Source organism: Molossus molossus, unplaced genomic scaffold (assembly GCF_014108415.1).
Source record: "Molossus molossus isolate mMolMol1 unplaced genomic scaffold, mMolMol1.p scaffold_m16_p_2, whole genome shotgun sequence".
Taxonomy (NCBI): domain Eukaryota; kingdom Metazoa; phylum Chordata; class Mammalia; order Chiroptera; family Molossidae; genus Molossus; species Molossus molossus.
In genome coordinates this window covers 1,068,149-1,095,897 of record NW_023425355.1, presented here as the reverse complement: position 1 = coordinate 1,095,897, position 27,749 = coordinate 1,068,149, and the positions used below count along the sequence as shown (strand labels likewise).

Genomic DNA, 27,749 nt, shown 5'->3' with positions numbered 1-27,749 from the left:
ACGGTATTTGCAGTAGAACAGTAACTACTACACATCTGTGAAACTGAATTTCTATAAGCTAGGTATAACTGGAGAGATAAAGTACATATCTGTCACCACTGTGCTAGAGAAGTTAGATGGAAGGAAACAAGTTTTAGGTGCTATTTGAAAGGAAGATTGCCAGACCTGATAGTCTGAGGAATCAACTTCCACCTTTCCAAAAGATCACATGATTCTGTCCCTGGATGAATATGAATGTACCAAGGGGAGAGACATAACTAAAGGTTTTGAAGTCCTGGATAAACTATTCTTCAGGTTTTTGCAAAGGACAATGAAGCATAAAGTGGCACCTGAGAAACTATGAATGAGGTCTATGAGTGAGTACAATGGCCTCTTGGCCCTCTAAATCTGTCACAAACACAATGGTTTGATGTACCCTTAAATGTCTTTGGTAAACTAAGCCTTTGAAAGAAAAACAAAATTGGTCACACCAACAAAGTCTTTGGACTGTTAACATCATCGACTTTGAAAGACTTTGTAGCACATTTCCACTCTACAACATAAACGAAGAAAGTGAGCTCTTTATCATCAAATTCATTTGATTAGCAGAAAATGTATCACAATGTCTTACAGTGTCCACAAGCAGAGAAGTGAGGACTTTTGAAATCTAATTTATGAACAACACCATAACAACAACAGTGAAAAGAGACTAAATTATCAATACTGTCAAAATAAGAAATCAACTTCTTTATTTTTAGTTTTTTTTCTAGGTTTTGTCTTGTAGCATTTCACTTCTATATAATTGCAGTGATGTCATAGTCATGTCATATCTCAGCCAAGGAGAATAAGAAGGGGAAAAATAGACATCTGCAATGTGTTATGCTCACCTTCTGCAAAACTTTCCATACTTTTTGATAAAATCCAATTGGGACTCTGTTCAGTGCTCCATCCAACCTTCTTCGACGTTGCCACTGACCTTGACGATTATCTCTAAATGTCTTTTGATCATATACACTAGGGAAGGAACCACTACTTGGAGTCATAGAGGTTCCAGGTGACTTGGGAGAAAAGAAGAGAAAAGAATATAAATCCAAAGTAATCTCTGTTCCTCTGATAAAGTATTATAGCACAGCGAATAATAAACACTCTGCATATTTATAAACCACGTATTAAATGTAATGCCCAAGGTAAAGAGGTTACAGTGAAGCTAGGAGACTTATGAGTAGCTAGCAGCAACGTAAACTGGTACAATCCTTTTAGAAAGCAATCTAGTGATACATAAGAATAGCTATTAACAATACTAACACATGAAAGGTTTTTAGCTTTCTCTTTCCCTAGATATTTGTTAAACTTCTAACTGGTCCATGGCTTAGTTTGCTATAATCATGAACTGTAACACAGCCTCAATCAATTTAAAAGAATTGAAACCAGACTTCCGGTCAAGATGGCAGCGTAGGTAAATGCGGTATCACCTCCTCCCACAACCACATCAAAATTACAACTAAACTACAGAACAAGCATCATTCAGAACTGCCTGAAATCAAGCTGAAGGGAAGTCCTACAACTACAAGATTAAGGAAGCAGCCTCATCGAGACGGGTAGGAGGAACAAAGGCGTGGATGGGCTGGTCCCACACTCACATGTGGCGGATAAAAATCAGGAGGACACCTCGGCTGGGAAGGTCCTCCCTGAGGAGTGAGGGGTCCCCGTCCCACACCAGGTGCCCAGCTCAGGGTTCTAGTGCCAGGAAGAGAATCCCCATCACTTCTGGCTGTAAAAACCAGTGGGAACTGAGGATGAGGGAGGCTGAGGCTGCTGGAGCCCAGGCAGCTCCTCTTAAAGGGCCAGCACTCAGACTTACTTGGACCTGCTTCCTCCACACTCTGGCATGGGGGAGGCAGCTTGAAAGGCACCACAAACATACAGGGAAGAACTGAGTTGTTTGGACTCAGGGCAAGGGGTGGAGAGGCAGCTCCCGCTCCCTTCCCCCACAGACATGCTGGTGGAGGCCATTACTCCTTTGGGGAGCCCTTCCCCCACAGGGCAGGCAGATGGCTACCATATCTGGGACTCCAGCAACCTGGCTCACACTGGTGATTCCCTGAGGCCCTGCCCTACCCAAATTTCGAACCCACCCAAGCTGTTTCCAATGGCTTTACCATAGGACTGGCCTGTCTTGGATCCTGCTTCAGATTTTCCTAAAATCTCTCAAACAAGCAGCACCTGGTCACAGCAAGTCCCATACCTCTCGTTAAGTGGCCCCAGGCCTGGCACTAGAAACAGCCAACCTTGGTTCACAACTTGGCTTTGCCTGGGTACCTCAAAGCCCAGCACAAGCAGCAGCCATCGGCAGATCACTTTGTAGCTTATGCCTGGTGGTCCTGGGTAGGACACAGGGAGAGGCTGACTTTGCTCCAGAGCCAGCACACCCAGTGGACAGCTTCAAACCACAGCAAAACACCACCACCCAATCACCTCCACAAGTGACACACTCAAGGAATGGACTCAGTGGGTACCAGAGCCCTGCTGAAGTAAGTCTTGCTCTGTGTGGTGGCCCCTATACAGCTGATCCTCCAAGGTAGTCAGAGGTCAGTGGTCAGTGGGTACAGCCAGTCCTGGCAACTGATCAGCCTGAGTAAATCCCTCCCATTGATGTGCCAATAGCAATCAAGACTCAATTACAACAGAAGGGTGTACAGTCCACACTAGGGGTGCACCTTGAGGGCCCAGCAGGGGTGATCAGGGAGGCTCTGCCACTAGACCCAACAGGACACCTACAATAATAGGCCACCCTGTGAAGCCTAGGAGACATAGCAACTCTACCTAATACATAAAAACAAACACAGGGAAGGAGCCAAAATGAGGAGACAAAGAAACGTGTCCCAAATGAAAGAAGAGAACAAAACTCCAGGAAAAGAACTAAACAAAACAAAGATAAGCAATCAGATGCAGAGTTCAAAACACTGGTTATAAGGACGCTCAAGGAACTTACTCAGAACTTCAAGGAACTTAAGGAGAATTCCAAGGAACTTAGTGAGAACATCAACAACATCAAAAAGGACCAGTGAGAAATAAAGGATACACTAACTGAAATAAAGAATAATTTACAGAGAATTGATAGTAGGATAGGTAAAGCCAAGAAGCAAACCATCAATTTTGAATATAAGGAAGCAAAAAACACCCAATCTAATCAGCAAAAAAAAAAAAAAGAATCCAAAAAAGTGAGGATAGTGTCAGGAGCCTCTGGGACAACTTCTAGTGTACCAACATTTGCATTATAGGGGTGCCAAAAGGAGAAGAGAGAGAACAAGAAATTGAAAACCTATTTGAAACAATAATGACAGAAAACTTCCCTAACTTGATAAAGGAAACTGACATACAAGTCCAGGAAGCACAGAGTCCCAAACAAGATGAACCCCAAGAGGTCCACACCAAGACACATCATCATCAAAATGCCGAAGGTTAAAGACAAAGAGAGAATCTTAAAAGCAGCAAGAGAAAAGCAGTTTGTCACCTACAAAGGAGCCCCCATATGACTGTCAGCTGATTTCTCAAAAGAAACTTTGCAGGCCAGAAAGGAGTGGCAAGAGAAATTCAAGGTGATGAAAAGCAACGACCTACTACCAAGATTACCCTATCCTGCGAAGCTATCATTTAGAATCGATAGACGTACAAAGAGTGTCCCAGACAAGAAAAAGCTAAAGGAGTTCATCACCACAAAAGCAGTATTATATGAAATGTTGATGGGTCTTCTTGAAGAAGAAGAAGAAGATAAAAAATATGAACACTAAAATGGCAATTAATACTTATCTATCAACAATCGAATCTACAAACAAAGTGAGCAAGCAGAACAGAAACAGACTCATAGATACAGAGAACTTTTTGTTGCTTGCCAGATGGGAAGGGGCTGGGGAGATGGGTGAAAAAGATGAAGGAATTAAGAAGTACAAATTTGTTGTTAGACTGATGAACCTCAAAGGGAAGGGGGAAGGGAAGGCGGGATGAGATAAATCAAAGATCTTCTATGCATATATGCATAACCAATGGACACAGACAATAGTGTGGGGAAGGCAAGGAGGAGGGCGGGACTGGGGAGGAGGAGAAGGTCAATGGGAAAAAAAGGGACATCTATAATACATTCAACACTAAAGGTAAGCTTTAAAAAAAAAAAAAGGATGGGTGCCTTGGGCACAAATAAATACTGAACATTTTGGTACAAAGAAATAAATAAAAGAATTGAAACCAGAGAAAGTATGTTCTCTGACTACAACATCAAATTAGAAACCAATAACAGAAAGAAATTTGGGAAGAAAATCGATAAATACATGAAAATTTGAAAACATAACTTTATATAACCAGTAGATTAAGAAATAAATCACAGGGAATATTAGAAAACACTCTAAGATGAATGAAAATGAAAATACAGCATACCAAAACTTACTGGATGCAGTTAAAACAGTACTTAAAGAAAAACTTATGTTATGAATGTTTATATTAAAAAAGAAAGCTCTCAAATCAAGAACTAAACCTTTCACCTTAAGACAATAAAAAAAGAAGAGCAAATTAAACAAAAAGCAAGGAGAAGAAAGAAAATAATAAATATTATAGCAGAAAAAACTAAAATAGTGAATAGAAAAATAGAGAAAATCTGTGAAACCAAAATGCTTCTTTGAAAATATATATCAACAAAATTGACAAATCTTTAGCTAGATAGGACCCCCCCCAAAAAAAAAAATTAAAACAGCAGAGATTCAATGTATTAAAATCAGGATAGAGATAGGGGACATCACTTCCAACCTTAAAGAAATAAAAGTGATTATAAGGACATAACATCAATAGCCATTTGTTAACAAATTATATAACTTAGATGAAATAGACAAATTCCCAAAAAGACACAAATTACCCAAACTGATTCAAGGAGAAACAGAAATCTGAATAGATCAATAACAAAGAGATCAAATAAGTAATTACAAAACTTTTCACATAGGTAAAGCCCAGCCACAGATGGGTTCACAGATTAATTCTAATATCAGTTTTTCACAAACTCTTCCTAAAGAAGAAGAGGAAGGTTATACGGTCCTCATCCTTTATACCAAAATCAGACAAGAACATTACAAAAAAAACTACAGATCAATATCCCTTATAAAAACACATGCAGCCTTGGCCCGGTTTGGCTCAGCGGTTGGAGCGTCAGCCTGCGGACCAGAGAGTTCGGGGTTCGGTTCCCGCTAGGGGCAAGTACCAAAAAAAAAAAACAAAAAAAAAAAACACATGCAAAAATCCTCAACAAAACACTAGCAAACCAAATTCAGCAACATATAAACAGATTTATGCACCATGACGAAATAGGATTTATTCCGGGAATTCACGGTTATTTTAACATCTGGACATCACTTAAGGTAATACATTATATTAATAGAATAAGAATAAAGGATAAAAACCAACTCATCCTAATACATTAAGAGAAAGCATTTAATAAAATCTAACACCCTTTCATGATAAAAACCTCAACAAACCAGAAACAGAGGGGAACCTCTTCATTCTAATAAAGGGTATCCATAGCTGACATAGTGAATGGTTGGAGATGGACCATCTTCCCCCCTAAGATCAAAACAAAGATGTTCACTGTTGCTACTTTTATTCAGTATTGTACTGGAGGTTCTAGCCTTGGCTATTAAGCAATAAAAGAAATAAAAGTCATCCAAAATAGAAAGGAAGAGGTAAAACTGTCTCTACTTGCAGATGACATGATCTTATATATAAGAAATTCACTACAAAACAATTAGAAGTAATAAATAAGTTGAGTAAAGTTGAATGATAAAAAATCATTATACAAAGAGGTGGGAAGGGGGAGTACTGCAATAATGTCAACATTAAAAGAATATTTTAATACAAAAATAAAATATTAAAAAATCTATTGTATTTCTAAACAGTAGCAGGCATCAATCTGAAAATGAAATAAAAAACAATCCCATTAAAAATAGCGTAAAAAGGAATAAAATATTTAGGAATAAATTTAACAAAATAATTGTAGAACATATACACCGAAAACACAAAATGTGTTGAAAGAAATTAAAGACCTCAATAAATGGGAAAAACATCCTATGTCCATGGATCAGTTAACCCTGTTAAGATAGCAATACTCTCAAAATTGGTCTGCAGATCAAACACAATCTTTATCAAAATCCCAACTGGGCTATTTGTAGAAACTAATAAGCTTATGTGGGGGAGGGAGAATGTGGACATCTGTAATAGTGTCAACAGTAAGAATAAAGTTTTTTTTAAAAATGGAAATTCAAGGGATCCATGATAGTTAATATAATCTTTAAAAAGAAAAGCAAAGTTGGAGGATTTACAATTTCCTATTTCAAAATGTACTACAAAGCTACAATAATCAAGATTGTGTCATGTAGATCAATGAACTGGGAATTCGGAATTTGTCAGTTAATTTTCAACAAGGGTGCCAAGAAAATTAAATGGGGGTAAAGATAGTTGTTTTTGTTTTTGTTTTTTCAAGAAATGTGCTGGGAAAACTTCGTATTTACATGCAAAAGAATGAAGCTGGACCCCCTACCTCACATCATACACAAAAATTTAAGTCTAAATGGGTTGTTGTGCAGAAAAGAGTTACCATAGCAGGACAGAAGTGCTATTCTTGGAAAGGCCTGCTTACAAGATTGACCCCTGGTTGGCATTTGGAAACCTGGATTTGGGGAGGGCTCCCACCATTCCCAGAATTGATAACAGTGGCTTTACTGTGCCTAAACTGTTTGTGCAAACATTATGGTTTCTGTTTGAACACTTGCTTTTCCTGTGGGAGTCTGGAATTTTGGTATGTGGCAGACAGAGGCTGTTTATGTGAGCAGCCCCCAATAAAAATCCTGGCTGCTGAGTCTTTAATGAGCTTCCCTGGTTGGCAATATTGCATAGATGTTGTCACAACTCATTTGCTGGGGGAATTAAGCACATCCTGTGTGACTCTAATGGGAGAGTACTCTGGAAACGGGTGCCTGTTTTCCCTGGATTTTGTCCAATTCACCTTTTCCCTTTGCTGATTTTGCTTTGTATCCTTTTGCTGCAATAAATCATAGCTGTGAGTATGACCATATGCTGAGTCCTGTGAGTCCTCTTAGTGAATCATAAAACTTGGGGGTGGTCTTAGGGATCCCCAACATAATCATAGACATAATTTTAAGAGCTAAAATATATAAAACTCTTTTTTTAAAAAATAAGAATAAGTCTTTGTGACCTTGGGTTTGGCAAAACCTTCTTAGATATGACACTAAAAGAAAAAATACGTAAATTTGACTTCATCAAAATTAAAAACTTCTGTTCTCCAAATGACATTATCAAAAAAGTAATTCAGTAGTTTATATTCTCTAGAGCAGCGATTCTCAACCTGTGGGTTGTGACCCCTTTGGGGGTTGAACAACCCTTTCACAGGGGTCACCTAAGACATAACAGTAGCAAAATTATAGTTATGAAGTAGCAACAAAAATAATTTTATGATTGAGGGTCAACACAACACGAGGAACTGTATTAAAGGGTCGCAGCATTAGGAAGGTTGAGAACCACTGCTCTAGAGGGAGAAAAAGAAATGAAAGTGAAAAGACAACCCATAGAATGGAAGAAACTATTTTCCAATCACATATCTGATAAGGAATTTGTATCCAGAATACATAAAGAACCTTTACAACTCAACAATAAAATGACAAATACCCCAATTAACAAATTGGGGAAGTGATCTGAATGGAAATTTCTCCAAAGAAGATAAACAGCCAATAGGCACATGAATAGAGACTTAATATCATCAACCAACAGGGAAATGCAAATCAAAACCACAATGAGGTACCACTCCACACCCACTAAAATGGCTAGAATAAAAAAGACAAAAAATAACAAGGGTTGGTGAGGATATGAAAATATTGGAACCGTCAAACATTGCTGGTAGGAATGTAAAATGGTGCAGCTACTTTGGAAAACAATGGCAATTCCTCAGAATGATAAACACAGTTATCAAATAACCCAGCACTTCTATTCCTAGGTATATATGCAAGAGAAATGAATACATATGTCCACACAAAAACTTGTACATAAAGGTTCATAGCAGCATTACTCCTAATAACAAAAACAAACAAATAAAAAAACGGAAACAGCCCAGTTGTCTATCAAATGACGATTGGATAAATAAAATGTGGCATGTATTGACATGAGATATTATTCACCAACACAAGGGAATGAAGTACTGGCTCATGCTGCAACATGATGAACTTTGAAAATGATATGAAGGAAATACATTGGGGAAAGTGGTTCTTTGACTGTTTAGTTTCAGAAATAAACATAAAAGAAAAAACATAGAAATATTTTCTGAGAAAAAAACACATTTTAATTTGGGCCAAATGCTTATATCACCAACCATTGCTAAGTAAAACAGAAAAGTGCCCTAAGACATTTATTGGCCAGTGACTATCACATTAATGTACTAAGTAGATGATCTGCCATTTATCTTCATTGTCTTTGTCTCTACCATCAAGATCCTAGGCTGCTGATAGTGGGGTGAACCCACAAAGGGTACTCAGACTATTTTCCAAAACCAAGTAGCAGTAGTTTTGAGTTTCTAGATTAACTTCTCCTGCGTGCTTCAGTCCTCTTTTATTGATGTGCATATGACAGACTTGGCCAAATCTTACTATACTAATTTATTACAGGGCATTTGGTTAAGACCCCCCACAAAATATCAATATTGTTTCCAATAGTTTTTTTCTTTTTTTTTGTTTCCTTGCTTCTGAAATTATAGGTCAGTATGAATTGTTGATTTAAACCAAGAAAAGTTCACTACTATATTTCCAGTGTCTGGCATGAAATTGGCACTCATTTACTATTTAGCACATGAATCAATAATCAGAATAGCTACCCCAGTGTTTTTCAAAATTAAAAGTGCATCAGAATCACCTAGAAGGATTATTAAAACACAGACTACTGGGCCTCCCCCCAGACTTTCAGGCCTAGGGTGGGGACCAAGACTTTACATTTCGAGCAAGTTCCCAGGGAATGCTGATGCTGTCTAGTACACTGCCTGGTGCATAGTAGACATGCAACTAATTATTACTTGAAGAATAACTGAATAAATAGATACTTAAGAAATACTTATAAAATTCAATTTTGTTTTCTGAAACGGAAAAAAGGTTGGAGTTGAACTCCCTTTCTTGTCTTTTTGGGAAAGATGAAATGATTTCACCTTTATACATAAACTTAATTTATATTTATTTCAGGTCTTAATTCATTTTATTTTTCTTTTCACTCAATCGGTGTATGCCATGATTTACATAACAGTATATTCAAAACACTTTAAATGGTATATAGTACAAGAGAACAGCCATTACCAGAAAAGACGGTGACATCAAGTCTATACCCAGAGTGTGACCACCACTGGACTATAAAAAAAAAAATTGAGAAAATACAAGTTTAAAAGACATGAGGCAAAGCAACCACTAATAGCATTTTAAAGGTATTAGTAGAGTAAAATTACAGACTATTCAAGTAACTAGCCGGCATGTTTATCATTTAAAAACCTGATGCAATCACCTTACTCCCAGAAGTCACAGTAAAGAGTAAAACAAAGTCAACTACCTGAAATATATTTCACCATAAGAAAACAGGACATTAGTGAGTGGTAGAGAAAAAGGTTTAGAACAATAAAAAATACTTGACAGACAGGTGACAATAGAAATCAATATTTAGAAATAAGAAAATAATGAAAATTTATGACTCTGCATAATCTAAAATACAGTCCTAATGATTTTGGCTTTCTTGAAGTCCTATAGGTAGTGAATGTGTAAAAAAAGAATTAAATGATATAGTTGGGTATATTAATGTAGCTGAGAATATGGACTTCAAGTTCTAAATATATAACGGACTTGTAAGTAATACTGTGTGACTATAAACAACTATAAAACGTTTCACCAATCACTTTCAATCAAAACAAGAATTATTTACCAACATCAGTTTAACTATTTGTTGTGTTGTTTTTTTAATCCTCACCCGAGGATATTTTTCCATTTATCTTCAGATAGAGTGAGAGGTGGCGGGAGAGAGAGAGAGAGAAACATCCATGTGAGAGAGACATATTGATTAGCCTCCTCCTGCATGTCCCCCACTGGAGATTGGGCCCACAACCTGGGCATGTGCCCTGACCAGGAATCAAACTGGCAACCTCTTGGTGCATGGGTTGACGTTCAACCACTGAGCCACACGGGCTAAGCATTATCTTACCTGCTTTATCTCACTTTTTAACTGCATGATCCCAGTTCGTTCAGTTTTGGTTGCTCCAACAGCACCAACCTCATGGATAGAAATGGCAGGGCTGATATTTGAATCAATGGGACGCACTATATAGCATGACAGATTAAAGATTAAGAAGATAATCAAGTTCAATTTTTTTCTCTACCACATGTAAAAGACTTTGATGCATCTCTTTCTTTTATGGTAATTAAAACAATAACAACTATAACCTTGCTATTCAAAGTGTGGCCCATGGACCAGCAACATCAGCATCACCTAGGTGCTTCTTAGTAGAATCTTAGGCCTCACTCCTGACCTTTGATCCAGAATCAAAGTCTGCATTTTAGCAAGTTCTCCAGGTGCATAGTAAGGTTGAGGAGCACTGCTTTAAAACTTTCTTTTACTAGTCTAAGTTCTGGTATCCATCCATCTGACATTATATATTTATCTATCCTAAGCCTAAAAGTTGAGCACAGGAGGTAACCTTTCTCATCTGCTTTGATGGTTTAGGTATTCAACACCAAATCCCACTGCCAAACCACCAAGTGCAGGTGAAAGATTAATTTGTAGTGGGCCCCAAAAGGCAAAGGATCCATCAGATGTACTGTAGCAGCTACACATGTGTGCATGCACACACACAACATTAAGTGCTACTGAATTATTGCCAACTGGAACACAAGAAAGATTTAGATTATTACATGGGTTGTTTGTTGTCCTAAAGTAGAGACTTCAATTTAGGATAATTTAAGGGAATGGATAAAACAGTTCAAAACAAAACATGATAGCAGTCTACTTAGTTGATATTATCATTTAAAGAAAAAAAAAAAATGGAGACATACAGTGGCTTCCAAATCTTGTTCCAGAAGACAGCTTTGCTTTTAACTGTTTCATATATTAGGGTTCTATCTATTTGGGGGTAAAGGTTCCTCTGATAAAAGAAAAACATTTAAAAATCAATGAGACATTTAAACGCTCTGAAATGAAAGTGCAGTTATTCAACCTTACCGCTTCGTTCTACTCCAAACTCCTTGCCACTGAGAATGTGATGCAGGAGGTTCTTCATGGCTGAAGGACTAAGGTTCATCAGGCCATCTGTGGCTTCCTCAGCTAGTCAGCAGAAATGTTAGGGCAGAGATATTTCTAATTGGCCTGCCATGCCCACCCTATTTTTCTCTATTTCTTTCTTGCTTAGAATTTCTGAGTCACTTGATTGGAACAATAAAATAAAACAAACATCTAGCACCATACTGCCTAGATATTAAGACTATAGTAGATTTATAATAATTTAAGGACTATTCAGTTTATGGATTAACCCAGTCCCTGATTTCTTTCTCACCCCCCTCCACACCATTAGGGTACTCAGTAGGATCCTTATTTGAAGGTGGGAAGAATGAAAGGAGAACAATGGAACTGGAACCAATCAGAGAAAGGCAATGAATGTGTATATGCAGATAGACTAAAATAATCAAAATCTGTCAGCCTGGAAATACAGAGACTTAAAAGAGAAGAAGTATGAATCCATGAAATTTTAAATATAGAGAAGATAACTTAAACTTGTTTATCAGCATCAGACACTTATTAAGAGTTTACTACATGTGGGTAATGATTTTTAAGTAATGTTAGTACTAACAGGTATGACATGGTACCTGTTATACCTTGAGAAGCTGACCAATTATTTGGGAGAGACTTGAAATCTAAACAAGATAAACAATAATAAAACATAGCTATACTAAGTGTCAAATGAGGGTTGATTAAATTAGTGGGAAATACTGTTGAAGTAGGGAGGCAGAGGCCAGACTGTAGAAGATCTTGACTATCAGGCCCAGGGATCTTAACTTTATCCTCTAAGAAATAAATAATCGTGGTTTTGACGAATCCACAGGAAAAAAAGATCTTAGCAGGCAATTAAGGAAAAGTGAAAAATGTTTGGAGGTTTGTCCCTCATTGAGGTCTATTATTGAATAATCAGATCCTCATAAAACCCCCCTTGATACTATAGCTAGAGAATACACATATATAATACCTGTAATCTGTATCAATGTGCTAAACTAGAAATCATTTGGAATTAGGCAGACTTGGACTCAATTTCCACTACTTACTAGCTATGTAACTTTGAGCAAATTGTTTAACCTCTCTGAGTTTGTTTCCTTATCAGTAGAAGTGGAACAAATATACCTTCTCCAGAGGGTTGTTGTAAACATTAAATGAGATAATGTATGTAAATATAAAGCAAAAAGCACAATGTGTGGCATATGATAATTATAAAATAATCATTAGCTCTCTTCCTTTAAAGAGTTATTTAAATATAAATTATCTCATGCAATTTAGGTTAGACTCAAACCAATAAATTTAGGTACTTGTTAACAGCTCAATTTAAAGCCTTTTAAGGTCATTTAACTAAAAAAAAATGGGTAAAATTGAATTTAGCCACTGTGATTTTGTTTTTGTATACAATCTCTATTTCTTGCCATTCTTGTTGAAATAAAACAAATACCAATGGGAAAAAAAGTCATGCCATGCGGTCCCCTTTTCCCCCTTCACATTTTATACAATTCTGCTCTACAGCTTCAAAGAGAGTCTTGTCACATAAATATTAGCAGAAATATTGCCTTCCTTTATTCAGTCTCGATGTTGAATGGACAGAATACTGGCACTATGGTCAAACTGATATGGTGACTTAATCTGGTGTCCAGAAGCTACACTGACTAATCAGCATCTAACCCAGTCTTTCACACTCAGGTTCCATGTATGCCAGGAATTAGGAAGAATGTAGTCATTTGGAGTGCAGAGCCCCCAAGAGGTGGAGTTTTGAAGTTACAGAACTAATTATATTTGTCATAATATCAGTCTCTTGTACAGAGATTGACTACCCTGGGAACAAGGTTGCTATATGCAGCTTTTGTGTTACTCATAAAAAATATTTTAGCTTTCTTTCCCCTCCTGATACCAAACTCAACAGTGAATTCTGCCTAAAATAATTACTAAATTGAATACCTGAGCATCGAAGGGAGTGGGCCAGTTCTGTTGCCATAACTTGTATGATCAGACCAATTCGCAGTCGAAACATTTCAGCAAATAGGCCAGGCTGAGTTCGCATGTACATGGCTAGATATACCATTATTTCCTGTGCATGGAATGGATATAGACAAAAATTATGGCCCAGGCCCCATGGGCCTATTTTTTGGTAAAGTCCTAGATCCACTGAAAACAAACTTTAAAATAGCAATCAGGACTCTGCTCACCTGTGTCAGGATTGAAATGCTCATGTCCCCTTCACTGGCTTCATCTATCAGCTCAGTGAGCACTTCATAGGGCAGAGGTCTGAGGGAGAAGACAGTAAAGAAAGACAAAATTATGCAACTACTGAAGCCTAAATTACTGGAGGGGGGGGGAGCTCCTCCCAGTAGCAATGCTGGTTATTTCAATCTTCAGAATTCACTGCCTCCCCGAACCACTCTGGCCCATATCAACTCAAAAGAGCTCTGCTGTCTCCTATATAAACCTAGAGTGCCTTGGCCCTATAAAATTTTATGGTGCCCTTCCAGATTAGTCTTTCATGGTTAATTTTTAACATTTGACAAGTAACTATTATGGCTAAAAAGGAATAAACTAAATTTAAATTGTGCATTTTGGAAGCCATTTTATTACTTTATAATCATACCTTATCGAGTTATATTGATTTTCTATAGTTTCATCAGTTTACACACACACACACACACACACACACACACTTCTGACTCTCCTGTTGACACTAAGCACTCCGGAGGCACGGGGCATGGACCATGCCATCTCCTTCTTTGGGACTGCCTGTAGTACAGGCATACCTCGTTATAACATACTTCACTTTATCGTTCTTTGCAGACACTGAATTTTTATCAACATTGAGGCAAGACCCTCTACCAGCAAAAAGATTACGACTCACTAAAGGTTCAGATGTGGTTAGCATTTGTAAATAATAAAGTATTTTTAAAATTAAAGTACGTAAATTTTTAGACATAATAACATTGGACATTCACTAGACTACAGCATAGTGTAAACATAACCTTTATATGCACTAAGAAATCAAAACTTTCGTGTGGCTCACTTTATTGCTATATTTGCTTTATTGCGGTGGTCTGGAACTGAATCGCAATATCTACAAGGTATGCTTGTAGTCACAAAATTAATCTGATTTGTGATAAAAGGTTTTGTTTGCCAGCAGCAAGGTGTTATGGGTTAAACTGTGTCCCCCAAAAGTTCATATGTTGAAATTTAACCCCTAGTACCTCAGAGTGTGACCTTATTTGGCAAAGGTTATTGTGTGGGCCCTAGTCCCATAAGAGTGGTGCCTTTATATAAATGGAAAATCTGGACACAGAGACACCCACGTAGAGGAAAGAAACATAAAGAGGCATAGGGAGAAATCAGCCGTCTATAAGCCAAGGAGAGAGGCCTGGAACAAAGTCCAAAGAATAGCTGACTTTTTTGTGTGGGCGCTAATTCCAGTTGAAAATCATCAAACCAGAAAAAAGCAAAATACATCTGAGTGTTACTCACTGTGCGTTTCCTTTTTCATTTACTCTGCCCTATTATTATCAACAATCTTATGCTGAGAAGCTCACACATATAGGACATTATTATCCATTGACAGATTTGGGCAAGAGAATTGGGGTCGGTTCACACAGCTCCTTAATGACTAAGAGAAACGTGACCAAACTCAACTAAAAACCATACTCACGCAGAGATAGTTTTCTCTCGAGGTTCTGGAGGGAGTCCCACTGTCAAATGTTTCTGGTGGGAGAGAAGGTCTGTGCAGGCCTAAGGAGAGGCAGCAAAACATCGTTATCCTTTCCACAACACCTCACATTTTCATAAAAATTACCCCTTTCCTGCCTAGAAGCTTTTGCTCCTCCTTAATTTAATGATATACCAAACTCTCTTTCTCAGGAAACACCATGAAGATTAGAAAAGAGGGAATTCTCTGAGGGAACAATGAGGTATTTTATCTCCTAAGGTAAATTCATTCTTAAGATCTCAAATGCTTATAGTTTATAAGTCTACAGTCGATATGCTTCAGTATTGTATATTTGATGTTCACAAACAGAAAGCTAACTGAATATTAGAAACTTTATGTGGGAAAGACAAGACCTCAAATGATTAGAGGCTGTGGTTGCTTTAAAAATAATTACGGAAACCAGTTTTTAAAAAAGTCCTCTATTTGGATTTGGTGTCAACTGAAGAAGAATTTATAGTACCTCATCCAGTGCTTCTACCTTCTTCCTTAAGATTCCAGAAATGTACCGGATCAGGCCCCAGTGACGGATGTCTCCAACTTTGCCATATAGTTCAGTAAGCAGCTCTCTGACTGTTGCACTCCCGTCATCATACAATCCAGTGTCCCAGTCAGGTCCTCTGGAATGTGAAAGAGGGGCCTACATTAATTGTACATGAAGTTGTCAGTGTTATAATGGATATGCCTGGTGTTGATAGGTCTCTCTCAATAGAAAATGAATGTTGTTATTAAGTAAGAATCCTTGTAAAACTCTGATTAGTAGTCATCCCTGGAAGTCAAATACCTAGACAAGAATAGTTTCGGTTTCAGCTGTGTTTTCACAAAATGCATTCTTTTACCCTCTTCATGGGCTTCAATGGTGCTGAAAATAAAGTCGAAGATTCAATTTAACAATTGAAAGTTCATAAAATAGCCACTAGGGAATTAATGAAGAAATAACAAAGATGCGCGCTTATTTTTAAAGGATACATATATGGTATTGTTTTAAAAATTACTATAACACAAATCAGCTGTGAAGTACCATAAAAGACATATAAAGGATTGTGAAGTTAGGAATTTAAAATATGATAAAGTGGATTATTTATTGAATGATGTTAAGACAATCAAGTAGCTATCTGAAAAAAAATGTTGGATCCATCACAGAATTCCAAATGTATCAAATATTTAAAAATAAAGGTATTACTGCCCAGCCGGTGTGGCTCAGTGGATTGAGTATCCTCCCATGGACTGAGAGGTCCCAGTTCGATTCCCATTCAGGACATATGCCTGGGTTGTGGGCTCAATCCCCAGTGGGAGGCATGCAGGAGGCAGCCAATCGATGTTTGTCTCTCACATCGATGTTTCTATCTCTCTCTCTCTCTCCCCTCCTCTCTCTCTAAAAAAATCCATAAAAACATATTTAAAAAAAATAGGATGGATGAGATAAACCACAGAACTTATATGCATGTATACGTAACCAATGGACACAGACAACTATGCTGGGGGGGTTGGGGGCAGGATGGGGAGGAGGGTGTCTAGGGGAGAAAATGGAGAAACATTTGTAACAAAAATAAATGAATAAAAATTGAAAATAAATAAAGGTACTAGAAAAAATATGGGAGAACTATTTTATAATTTTGGAGAAAGAGGACTTTTTAACTATGAACTATACACCAGAAGGCATATAACAAAAAATTGATACATTTATATACGTAAAAAGAATTTGATTTAGCAATTCTACTTCTGCCATATCTGTAGGATAAATTCCATACATGAGAAATGATATATGCATGTGACTGAATGACTGAAAACGACCCAAATGTTTATCAATAGATTGGAGTTCTGAATGGCAGTAGGAGTTGGGGTGCTCCTGGACCAGGGCCTATCTCTTGCTAGCAGATGTGGGGTGGATTTTGAGGAGTACACAAAGCATACTAAATAGCTAAAAATATGTTTGTATTACTTCTAAAACAATTGGATATGTAAAAATTTGACTTTGGTGCTGGTGAGCTTTGCAGCTGTCTCTGTCACTTATTAAACATCATAATGTGATGGAAGTAGCATGGGCTTTGGAGTGAGATGGCCCATGGGGACTTGGTTAGTACCTGGAGTGGATGAAAGTTCCAGATCCCTAGTTGGCCTTCTTTGACAGTATCCTAACAGTGGAGAAGGTAGAACAGTGCCTGCCTTGTTCCAGTTGGGCAAGAGTGGAAGTGTGGGCTTCTCACTCAGCCTTTGTTGACAGGGGTGGGGCTGGAAGATTTTTCTGTGGTGCTTGGCTAGAGTTAAGTGGTTGTTGTCTAAAAGTTGTGTCTTGCTAGGTTGCCCCTTTCCTAGTCCTTTGTCTAAAAACAAAAGGTTTTTCTTTTCAAAAATGTCTTTAAATTTTTCAGTTACGGTTGACATACATAAGTTTAAGGTGAACAACATAGTGGTTAGACATTTATATAATAACATATCAAGTGATTTCCCCCAACAAGTCTAGTACCCACCTGGCACCATACATAGGTTTACAATATGATTGACTATATTCCCTGTCCTGCACTTTACATCCCCGTGACTATTCTGTGCTACCAATCTGTACTTCTCAATCCTTTAACCTTTTCACCCAGCCCTCCAGTCCCCACAGTTCCCCTCCCATCTGACAACCACCAGACTGTTCTCTATATCTATGAGTCTGTTTCTGTTTTGTCTATTCATTTGTATTGTTCCTTAGAGTCCTTTGTTGTCTGTGCAATCATTTTCAAGTTGCTGGCTTCTTCAGTACCCACTGCAGGATATATGAAGCAACAAAGAAAACCACATTGTCATTCCTCAGATCCTGAGGCCCTTAGATAATGTGTCTTCTTCTGTCTACTTTTCAATACACTGTTGTGGTTGCATTATAAATAGTGTCCTCCTCTACTTAGGAAGAACCAAAAGAAATGCATGTACTGTATCTTGTCTGAAAATAGAAGTTTCCTTGCGGTTATGTTTAAGAGATTCCTTGTCTTTTAGAAATATTACTAAAATACTTAGAAATAAAATATTAAAATGTCTGATATTTTCTTCAAAATGATTCAAGGTGGACGAGAGGGTAACTGTTGCCCCCTTTAGGGACTCTCATCTCAGCCTCAGTCTCACCTCCTAATCATAATACAATCCTGAATCCAGTTCCTTCCCCTGCTCACTCAAGCTTTTTGGGGACCAACTTAGGAACCTGTTCTTCTCTTTCAGAGAAAGTCTCATTATATGAGGAATAAACATTTCACACACTTTTGGTATGTATGTGGCATCATCAGTCTCAACATCTAAACCAAAATTCGGGGCTGTGTCCATTCTGCTTCTTTTGAGTTAACAATATATTTATCTATAGATTATACCAAATAATGAAGGCTTAAAATAACCATAATAATGATAATAATAGTTACTTTATTGGTCACTATGTACAAGATACTGTATTAGAGACTTTGCAGATATTATATCTTGTTTAATATTTACAACTCTGTGAGGTATAATCCAACTTTTATAAATGAAGACAATTGAGGCTTTGAAGTTACAAAGTGGGTAGGTTGCAAAACTATTCAAATCCAGATCAGTAAGATTCCAAATTTATGCTATATTTACTAAACCATTTTCCCTCTCCAGATGAACATTAAAGTATATTGATAATACCTATCATTTACCTCATAGTGTATAGCATGTAGAGGATATCAGCTTGCTCCTGAAAGCTGGATGTCTCCTTTAACTGTAAAACCAGTGCTTTGAAGTCCACCTCCCCAGACTGGTCTCTAGGAAGATGTACTTCTACACGAACCGATGGAACCTTTAGTTTAAGAAAAGATAAAAAAAAATTAAGTCCACAAGTGCTCAATGTAAATAATGCCCTAGAGTGTTGACCTTTTCATCTCTAAACTTTTCCCATAAAAATTTGCTAAATTTTGATGAAAAGTAAACCAAAAACAATGAAACCTTCAAGGTGTATAATATAGCAATCTAGTTCTTGTAAAGTCTGGCTAGAAAAATTTCCTAATTTTAAAAGTGAACTGAAAAGGTCATGTATCTTCACCAGGATAGCATTTTGCCTACCAGCAGTTACTATCAGAAACCATAATGGATGCTTCTATTATTTTCCATAATGACGGCAGTTTTGCAAAAAGCTGATAGAAATACCTCATGTGCAAGTTTACCTGGTCCTCTTGTAGGGGGTGAGGTGAGTCAAGTAAGTTGAATGAAGTCCGGGAAGCCTGAAATATCTTTGTAGGAAGATACATGTGAACATCTGCAAAAGGTTGACATTTATGATAAAGTTTACATAATTAGGAGACTAACAAAAATGCACAGTTGATCTCAACAATGAAGTTACATATGTTTGGTTCTTTATAGAAGTTTATCCTTTCTGGGTAACACCAAAGGAAAGAAATATAAATATTAGATAATTTAAAGAATGTTCAAACATGAAACATTTTTTAATGGAATGTCTAGAATTGTAGCATCAGCTGATATTAAAGTCTAAAAATGTAACCAGAATGATACTATCATTGATGCTTTTATAGCATAGTACATAGTTATATTTTATATTTCTAGACTTTCCTAGGAGAATATCTGGCTGCTAGCAGTTAGATTTTCTTGAGAATAGATAAATGGGTGACTCTATATAGGGAATCAAAAATGTATCAAGACTAGCTGACCACCTTTAAGATATTCTTAAAATTTTCACTTACAGTCCATTGTTGAAATACTTACCATAACCTCTAATGAGAGACTCTCTTGGCATTTTTGCCATTTTAAAGATACAAAAATAAAGATATGGAGCTCAAATAACTGTTCAAACAAGTAAGTAGCAGAGCTGGACATTAAGCTCAAGTTTCATGATTCATAATCTAAAAGTATGACTTAATAAACTTTATTTCTTCACATAAGCCCTTTGTCAAGGAAGCATACTTGAAGGGAATACTAAGCTTTCCCTTATTCTAAATGTTAAATGATTCTCCAATCTTTGGTTAGTAACGATCAATAAAGTTTTAGACAATAAGAACATGCATCTCTTTCATTGTCATCATCTGTAAATGTTAGTATTTAAGTCCTTCAGTCCCTTCACATGGAGCTACCATAGAGGTGTTGAACACTCTTGGGGACCATGACTACTCTTGGTATCTAGAAGGTATCTTCCACCACAAATACTCCTGAAGGAGGGTAGTGGTCATGGAGAGGTGCATGGCAAAGCTGTTGAAGAATGGGTACTGTAGCCGACAAACACAGCTCTACACTCCTAGAACAACTGACTATAAAACTTACAGCCTAAGGTAACCAGATGTAGTTTCCTTAACGGAGAAAATCTCTTTCTCCATTGCAAGGCACTCTTATAATAGCTTGGCAATGCTTTCTCTTTAAATAAAATTATACCCAAAACAAAAGAAAACACTTTTCACCATTTTAATACTTTTATGTTAAAACTGAGTATGTTCCATGTCTCTTATTTGGTCTCTTCTCATTATGTAACTGGTTAAACTAGACTACATAGCACTATCTACAGCAAAACTACACCTAATTCATTAATTTTACAAGTATTTGAGTGTCTAATATGTTCTAAGTACTGTCCAAGATGCTGGGGATAAAGCGGTGAACAAAACAAAGTTCCTGTTTATACTGTAATAAATGACACACCCCCCATCCTGGGATTCACGTCATCCTGTGACTGACTCCAGTGAGTACTGGCATTACTCACTCTGTACTTGCAGCTCCGTGGCCTTGGTCACCAAGGACATTAAATCGCAGGTTGTTTGCACAGCAGCTCGGAACCGATCTAGCCCTCCCTTCTGTGAGGAAGGGGCTGGTTTAGGATGGGGAGCAGTGTGCGCCAAAAGGTGATCTAAATAACGAGCGACTTCATCACCACAGTGAGCTGCAGGGTTAGTATGGGGAGGGTGAAAAGAAAAAAGGGAACATTTTAGGTATATCACAATCAAACTCACCAAACTGAATGACTGGATCCTGTGACCACAACATAGCACCAGAAGTAGGTTGTTTTAGCTCATGGGGGTGGGGGAAATATGCAATCATTACGTTATTTCATGGCTTTGCCATTTAAAAACTAGGGTCATTTACCAGGACCCAGTTGTTCTTCAACTTTTCTGAGACAATATTAGGGCTCTTGGAAGCAGTATGAGGTTAATATAAGACAGATGGTACAAGCATTTCATATGCAAGCATATGATGATAGTGGTGGTGACAGTGATAATGGAAAAGGAGTAGAACAGGGCCCTTTTAGTATCACTAGTATGATGAGACTTTTGTGGGAAAGGGCAAAAATCTTCCACTAAATATTGAGCCTAGCTGAAAACAGATTCCACAACTGCTAACAAAAAACCAATCTGTGTAGCATTACTGTTGAAAGGACTACTGGCCACACATTTGTCTTTTTAGTCACCTCATTCATTTATTTACCAAATATTTATTGCCTACGATGTAGCAGGAGGTATACTAGATGCTGAGGTTTCAGTGGTGAAGAAGGCAGATATGGTCCCTATGGTCTTGGCTCCCCCTCTTCCACATACCTACTATAACATTATCTCTCACTATGGAGAACGGAAACAAAAATACATGTATACCCTGTGGATGCTTAACATCTCAGACTTTACATGAACATTCACAACATTTATAATTTGAAAAGCACAGTATTTGGATCAATACTGAAGTCTACAAGGTCAGTCAGGTATCAACTGGTTTTTTATCATCTTTGGTGATCTCTTAAGATGTCTTTCTGTGCTCTGATGTGACTAAGCAAAACTGTAAGAATAGATCTCATACTCAGTGATATCCTAATCACAAATATTACAGCCTTGAATACAATCTAGATTCTTGGGTGGAGAATTATAAAGAATAGGGACTTGAAATGAATATAACAAATATAACATTGTATATGGAGAAAAGTGCTCTCCTCATGGAAGGGCTGGCAAGCAATAGACACATCCATTGTGAAACCACGGATGAGTAAGTCTAGAGAGGAAAAAGTGACTCAGATGCATAATATCAAATTCAGTAACACATATCATTAAAAATATGTTTTAGAAATTAATGTAAGAGAATGAGTGCTACAGATAAAAATCACAATTACCCATGGAATAACAAACAACCTCAATCTATGATCATTCTTGTCTGATTTTCAAAATAGTTCACCTTATGCCAAGCTAGATATCATGACTTTTGCTGAGCCCAAATAAGAAAATATTCCCTCTGACTGCTATGTTCGTCTATTGTATACAAGATTATGCTTGCTACTGCATCAAGGAAAGCTGATTTATTTATTTTTTCTTTTCTCCAACACACCACTCTTAAGATAAAGAAATTGACTGCCTTATTATATAGGCTAACAGTTAAATACCCAGACAATGAAAGCAGGTAAACCATGTTTTAGATAGCTGGAAGAAGAATTTGCTCCTATTGTCCCTTTTATCTTGGGATTCAAGTACTGTAATGCTTGCCCTGCCTAGGTGAGTCTTTTAACACTTTAGGGTACTTTTCAGCTCTTTTTAATATATACCCCCATGATGTTTTCTCACTATGTCATCTTAGTATTCCTAACAACCAATTAGACTTTGTTGTGCTTTATTTGTCTAGTTTGCAACATAAAAGCAACATGCATACCGAATAGGTTTTTGGTTTCTTTTTTTCAAACTATGCAGTCCTCCCAAGAGATTCTGAAGTGCCCATTTAATATTATATATAAAAAGCATTCTAATTTAATTTAAAAGTTTGTGTTTTAATGTCAAAAAGCAGTAGTGTATATGTATAGTTTTCCTACCATGTACTTGATTAAATATCTCATTCTTCACTGCTTCCTGTCATTTTGAAATCACTAGCCATTTTATATGCACAGCAGAGAACTCTTCCCTAACCTTACTTAGTAAGGGATAGTCCAACTCCATACTCCACAATCACAACAGGAATATTAGTCCAGAAACCAAAAGTAAGTAGAAGAATGAAAAGTAAAGCCAAACAAAAAGTAGGAGTATTAAATAGGAGTGAGATATATTAAGCAAGATACTCAACAATACTTTGTATTCTTATCCAGCAAGGCCAGTACCTTTATGAAGCCTCCTTACCATTACTGGTTGAATCATAGACATTCATCCAGTCACAAGATTCTAGCTCACTATAGCTGTCATTGTAATCTTCATTGTACAGCTTACTTTCAAGTTCAGGGTCCATGAAGCTCAAATGTGTGCAGCAAGATGTTGTCAAAAACTCTGACAATTTACCTGTTTGAACCCTGACAATTAGAGGGTAAATAGAAAACAGAAAATCAGAGAAAATGATTTCTAAAACAATACAATTTAGTGAAAAAGCATACCCAGAATGTTGTGTTGGGTGATTACTAATGTTTATACATTAGTATAAATTTTTTTAATCCTCACCCGAGGACATTTTTGCATTTATCTACAGATAGAGCGGGAGGGAGACAGGGGTGAAGAGAGAGAGAGAGACACATCGACATGAGAGACACATCGAGTGGTTGCCACGCACATGACCCCAACCGGGGCCAGGGACAGAGTGCAACCGAGGTATGTGACCTTAGCGTGAACCGAACCCAGGACTCTCTGTTCCACAGGCCAATGTTCTAACTGCTGAGCCAAACCGGCCAGGGCCATTAGTATAACTTTTGTAAAAGTAAAATTTTACAGCATTCCTAGGCATGGTGCATTGTAAGGTAGGGTACTGCATTAATAAAAAATACAATTATGAGCTAGTTCACAATCCACCCAAGCAGTTTTGCTTTCTTTCACTGCTCTGTTGCTCTGTTCATAACTATGCCAAACATTTGGCCAAAATTTCTATTGGCTACCACAGAAGCTAGGGCAGAAGGAAGAAAAAGTATCACAAATCCATCACACCATTTTAAAATACTCAAAAAGACCATTTTGAAAATGAAAGATGGTATTTGAAAACTCTATAAATTATAGTAGATTGTAAACCATATCCTCCCCTACTTATAAAGCCAATTGCAAAGCCCAAAGGGAAAGTCAATAGTCCTGATATTTAAAAGAAGCCAGTTTGAAGGGGCTCCCGATGGCCAGATCTTGTAGTTTGAACATTAAAATAAAAAATGACAGGAATAGAGCATGACAAAATGAACAAAATAAAAAGCCATGAATCAATGCTGACACTAAAACTATAAAATAAAAGGGGTAGAGGAGAGATGTTTTTAAAAGAAAGGCTCCAGCCCAGCTGCTGTGGCTCAGCGGTTAGAGTGTCGGCCTGCAGTCCAGAGAGACCCGGGTTCGGTTCCCGCTAAGGGCATGTACCTCGGTTGCAGTTTGTTCTCGGCCCTGATTGGGTCGTGCGCATGGCAGCCACTCGATGTGTCCCTTCCACGTCAATGTTTCTCTCTCTCTCTTCTTCCCGCTCTATCTGAACAAAAAATTTTAAAAATGTCCTCAGGTGAGGATAAAAAAATAATAATAATTGATTGTCAATGGAAGGTAAGACCATTTGCTGAAACACTGTTGGACAAAGGACATGGGAACATCTGACAGATGCCACCACTTTAACCAAATTGAGAGGCACTCTGCAAAATAACTGACCTTCCTTCTTCAAAACTGTAATGAAAGATTAACAAAAAACTAGGAAATTGTTCTACATTAAAACATATCACGCCCTGGCCAGTTTGGTTCAGTGGTTAGAGCGTTGGCCTGCGGTCCAGAGAGACCCGGGTTCGGTTCCTGCTAAGGGCACGTACCTCGGTTGCAGTTTGTCCCCGGCCCTGGTTGGGTCGTGCAGGTGGCAGCCACTCGATGTGTCCTTTTCATGTTGATGTTTCTCTCTCTCTCTCTCTCTTTCTCTCTGCCTCCCTCCCACTCTATCTGAACAAAAAATGGAAAGGTGTCCTCGGGTGAGGATAAAAAAAAACATATTGCCCTGGCCGGGTAGCTCAATTGGTTACAGCATTCTTGTGATATACCAAGGTTGTGGGTTTGATCCCGGTCAGGGCACATACAAGAATCAACCAATGAATGCATCAATAAGTGAGACAACAAATCAGTATTTCTCTCTCTTGCCCTCAAATAAAGAAAAAGACATCAAGGAGATATAATAACTAAATGCCAATGTGTGACATTTGATTGGATCCTGAAGTGGGGGGGAGAACTATGGGAATATGAGTTCTATATTAAACAATAGTATAATAAAAATAATAGCAATAAATTTTCTGAGTGTGATGATTACATTGCAGTTATATGTGAAAATACTCTTGTTCTTAGAAGACAGAAACTGAAGTGTTTAGGGTAGAAGAGTTGTGATGTTTCTGGCTAACTATCACATAGTTCAGCAAAAAAAAATCTCTCTATGTGTGTAGGTATGCATGCATATATATGTGTGTGGCAGAGAGAGGAGGGCAAGGAAGAAGAAAGGGAGGTAGGAGTGGAAAGAAGGGAAGGGGGAGAGATTTTCAGTATGACTTCCGTAGCTTGAAATTTTTTCAAACTAAAACTTAGGGGAAAAGGAAAAGAAAAGTAGCCACAATTGAATAGTCCAGTAACTCCCCCCTCATTTGTTTGTTTGTTTGTTTTTATCCTCACCTGAGGACATTTTTTGATATTTTGTTCAGATAGAGTGGGAGGGAGAGAGAGAGAGAGAGAGAGAGAGAGAGAGAAACATCGATGTGAAAGGGACACATCGAGTAGCTGCCACCCGCACAACCCAACCAGGGCCGGGGACAAACTGCAACTGAGGTACGTGCCCTTAGCGGGAACCGAACCGGGTCTCTCTGGACCGCAGGCCGACGCTCTAACTGCTGAGCCAAACTGGCCAGGGTGCCCCCTCATTTGTTTTTAAAAGAATAAGTTTGCTTGTTGATTGGATTGTTAAGATGTAGGCAAAGATCAGGATGAGGAAAAATTCTAATGTTTCTCTTTGACATTAAATTCCTTCATTCAATCTATCAAACTTTAGCTTTTCTGAATAAGATGAGATTGTTGTTAAAGATACACAGAAAGAATATCATGCTAAGCAAAATAAGTCAAACAGAAAAAGTTAAGAATCATATTATTTCACTCATGTGTGGGATATAAAACTGAAAGCAACAAATAATAAACAAACAAGACAAACAAACAAAAACTCATAGACACAGACAACAGCATGGTGGCTACCAGAGGGAAAGGGGATAAGGGCAGAGTGAAGGGTTAAGGGGATCAAGTATATGATGACAGAAGGAGATTTGACTTTGGATGGTGAACACAATGCAACATACAGATGAGGCATTGTACAACTGTACACTTGAAATCTATGTAATTTTATTAACCAATGTCTCCCAAATAAATTCTATAAATGTTTAAAAAACGGGCTAAGGACTTGAAAAGACTTTTCTCCAAAGAAGGCATAAATGGTCAACATGAATATGAATAAATGTTCAATCATCATGGAAATGCAAATCAAGTCACGAATGAGACACTACCTCACACGTGTCAGGGTGGCTACTATTAAAAACAGACAAGTATTGATAAGGATATGGAAGCATTGGAACCCTTTTACACTGTTGGTGGGAATGTAAAGTTGTGCAGCTGCTGTGGAAAGCAATATGGACATTCCTTCAAAATTAAAAATAGAACTACCATACGATTCAGTCATTCTACTTCTGGGCGTTTGTTTAAAACCAGTATCCCAAAGAGATATTTGTGCTCTCATGTGTATTGCCGCATTATTCACACTAGCCAAGATGTGGAAACAATCTAAATATCCACTGATACTTAAATAGATAAAGAAAATGTGGTAATACTATTCAGCCTTAAAAAAGTAAATTCTGCTCTGTGTGACAAGGATGACCCTTGAGAACATTATGCTAAGCAAAATAAGCCAGTCACAGAAAGACTAATACTGCATGATTACACTTCTATGAATTATCTAAAATAGTCAAATCCAGCCCTGGCCGATTTGGCTCAGCGATGAGAGCATTGGCCTGCGGTCCAGAGAGACCCGGGTTTGGTTCCCACTAAAGGCACGTACCTCGGTTGTGGTTTGTCCCAGGAAAGTTTTAGGAGGGTAGATTTCATGTTAAGTATTCTTGCCACAATAAAATAAAATGAAGAGGAAAACCCTTCTGGGAATTTAATTTTGATTGTATTGAACCTACAAGTCAATTTAGAAGAACTTCTATATTTATAATATTGAGTCTTCCAGTATGGCGGTATATACCTTCGTTTATTGAGGTTTTCTTTAATTTTCTGTGGAGAACTCATCCACCTTTCATTAGATTTATTTTAGGTATTTTATATGTGTGAAGCCATTTTCTTTTTTTTTTATTTATTTTTAAAATTTTGAAAATATTTCAAACATATACAGATATAGAAAAAATATAACACATATTTAAGTATGCACTAATATTGAAATAATACTAACAGTTTGCTATATCTGCTTCAGATTTCTCTTTTTTATTTTATTTCTTTATTTTGTAAATAATTTTTATTTTTATTTATTTTTTTAAATTAATTAATTTATTTTTATTACAGATGTTTCTCCCTTTTCCCCAGTGCGAAGCTATTTTAAATGTCTGCAGTTAATGCTGTGGTCCATCGCCCAAGTCCCCATTCAATTCCCTCAGCTGCTGGGAGTGCTGCTAGCAGACAGGGCTCAGTTGACAGGCCTTGTCTGAATTTGTTTGGTTGAAGAAAACTGTCTCACCCAAAACTGGCATCCCTCGTCCAATGACTGATCAATGATGGAGTGTAAATTTAGGTTTGCCCCTTTCCCCCTAGTCCAGAAACCT

The 27,749-nt window shown here is 37.5% G+C and overlaps 1 protein-coding gene across 2 annotated transcripts in view; it reads right to left on the bottom strand.

The window, feature by feature from the left end:
- The window catches only part of PHKA1 (phosphorylase kinase regulatory subunit alpha 1), a 119,373-nt gene that overhangs the window by 6,152 nt on the left and 85,472 nt on the right, over positions 1–27,749 (bottom strand). The window contains exons 18-29 of one of the 2 annotated variants that reach the window (XM_036271140.1): positions 23,095–23,261; positions 20,718–20,894; positions 19,180–19,271; positions 18,676–18,815; positions 15,495–15,651; positions 14,978–15,057; positions 13,503–13,581; positions 13,255–13,384; positions 11,266–11,367; positions 10,252–10,367; positions 9,363–9,413; positions 867–1,037 (exon numbers count right to left, since the gene is read on the bottom strand). In XM_036271140.1, the coding sequence (XP_036127033.1) occupies positions 867–1,037; positions 9,363–9,413; positions 10,252–10,367; positions 11,266–11,367; positions 13,255–13,384; positions 13,503–13,581; positions 14,978–15,057; positions 15,495–15,651; positions 18,676–18,815; positions 19,180–19,271; positions 20,718–20,894; positions 23,095–23,261 (1,462 nt within the window). The remainder of the gene's footprint in view (positions 1–866; positions 1,038–9,362; positions 9,414–10,251; positions 10,368–11,265; positions 11,368–13,254; positions 13,385–13,502; positions 13,582–14,977; positions 15,058–15,494; positions 15,652–18,675; positions 18,816–19,179; positions 19,272–20,717; positions 20,895–23,094; positions 23,262–27,749) is intronic. The other variant, XM_036271141.1, reaches the window with a different exon arrangement.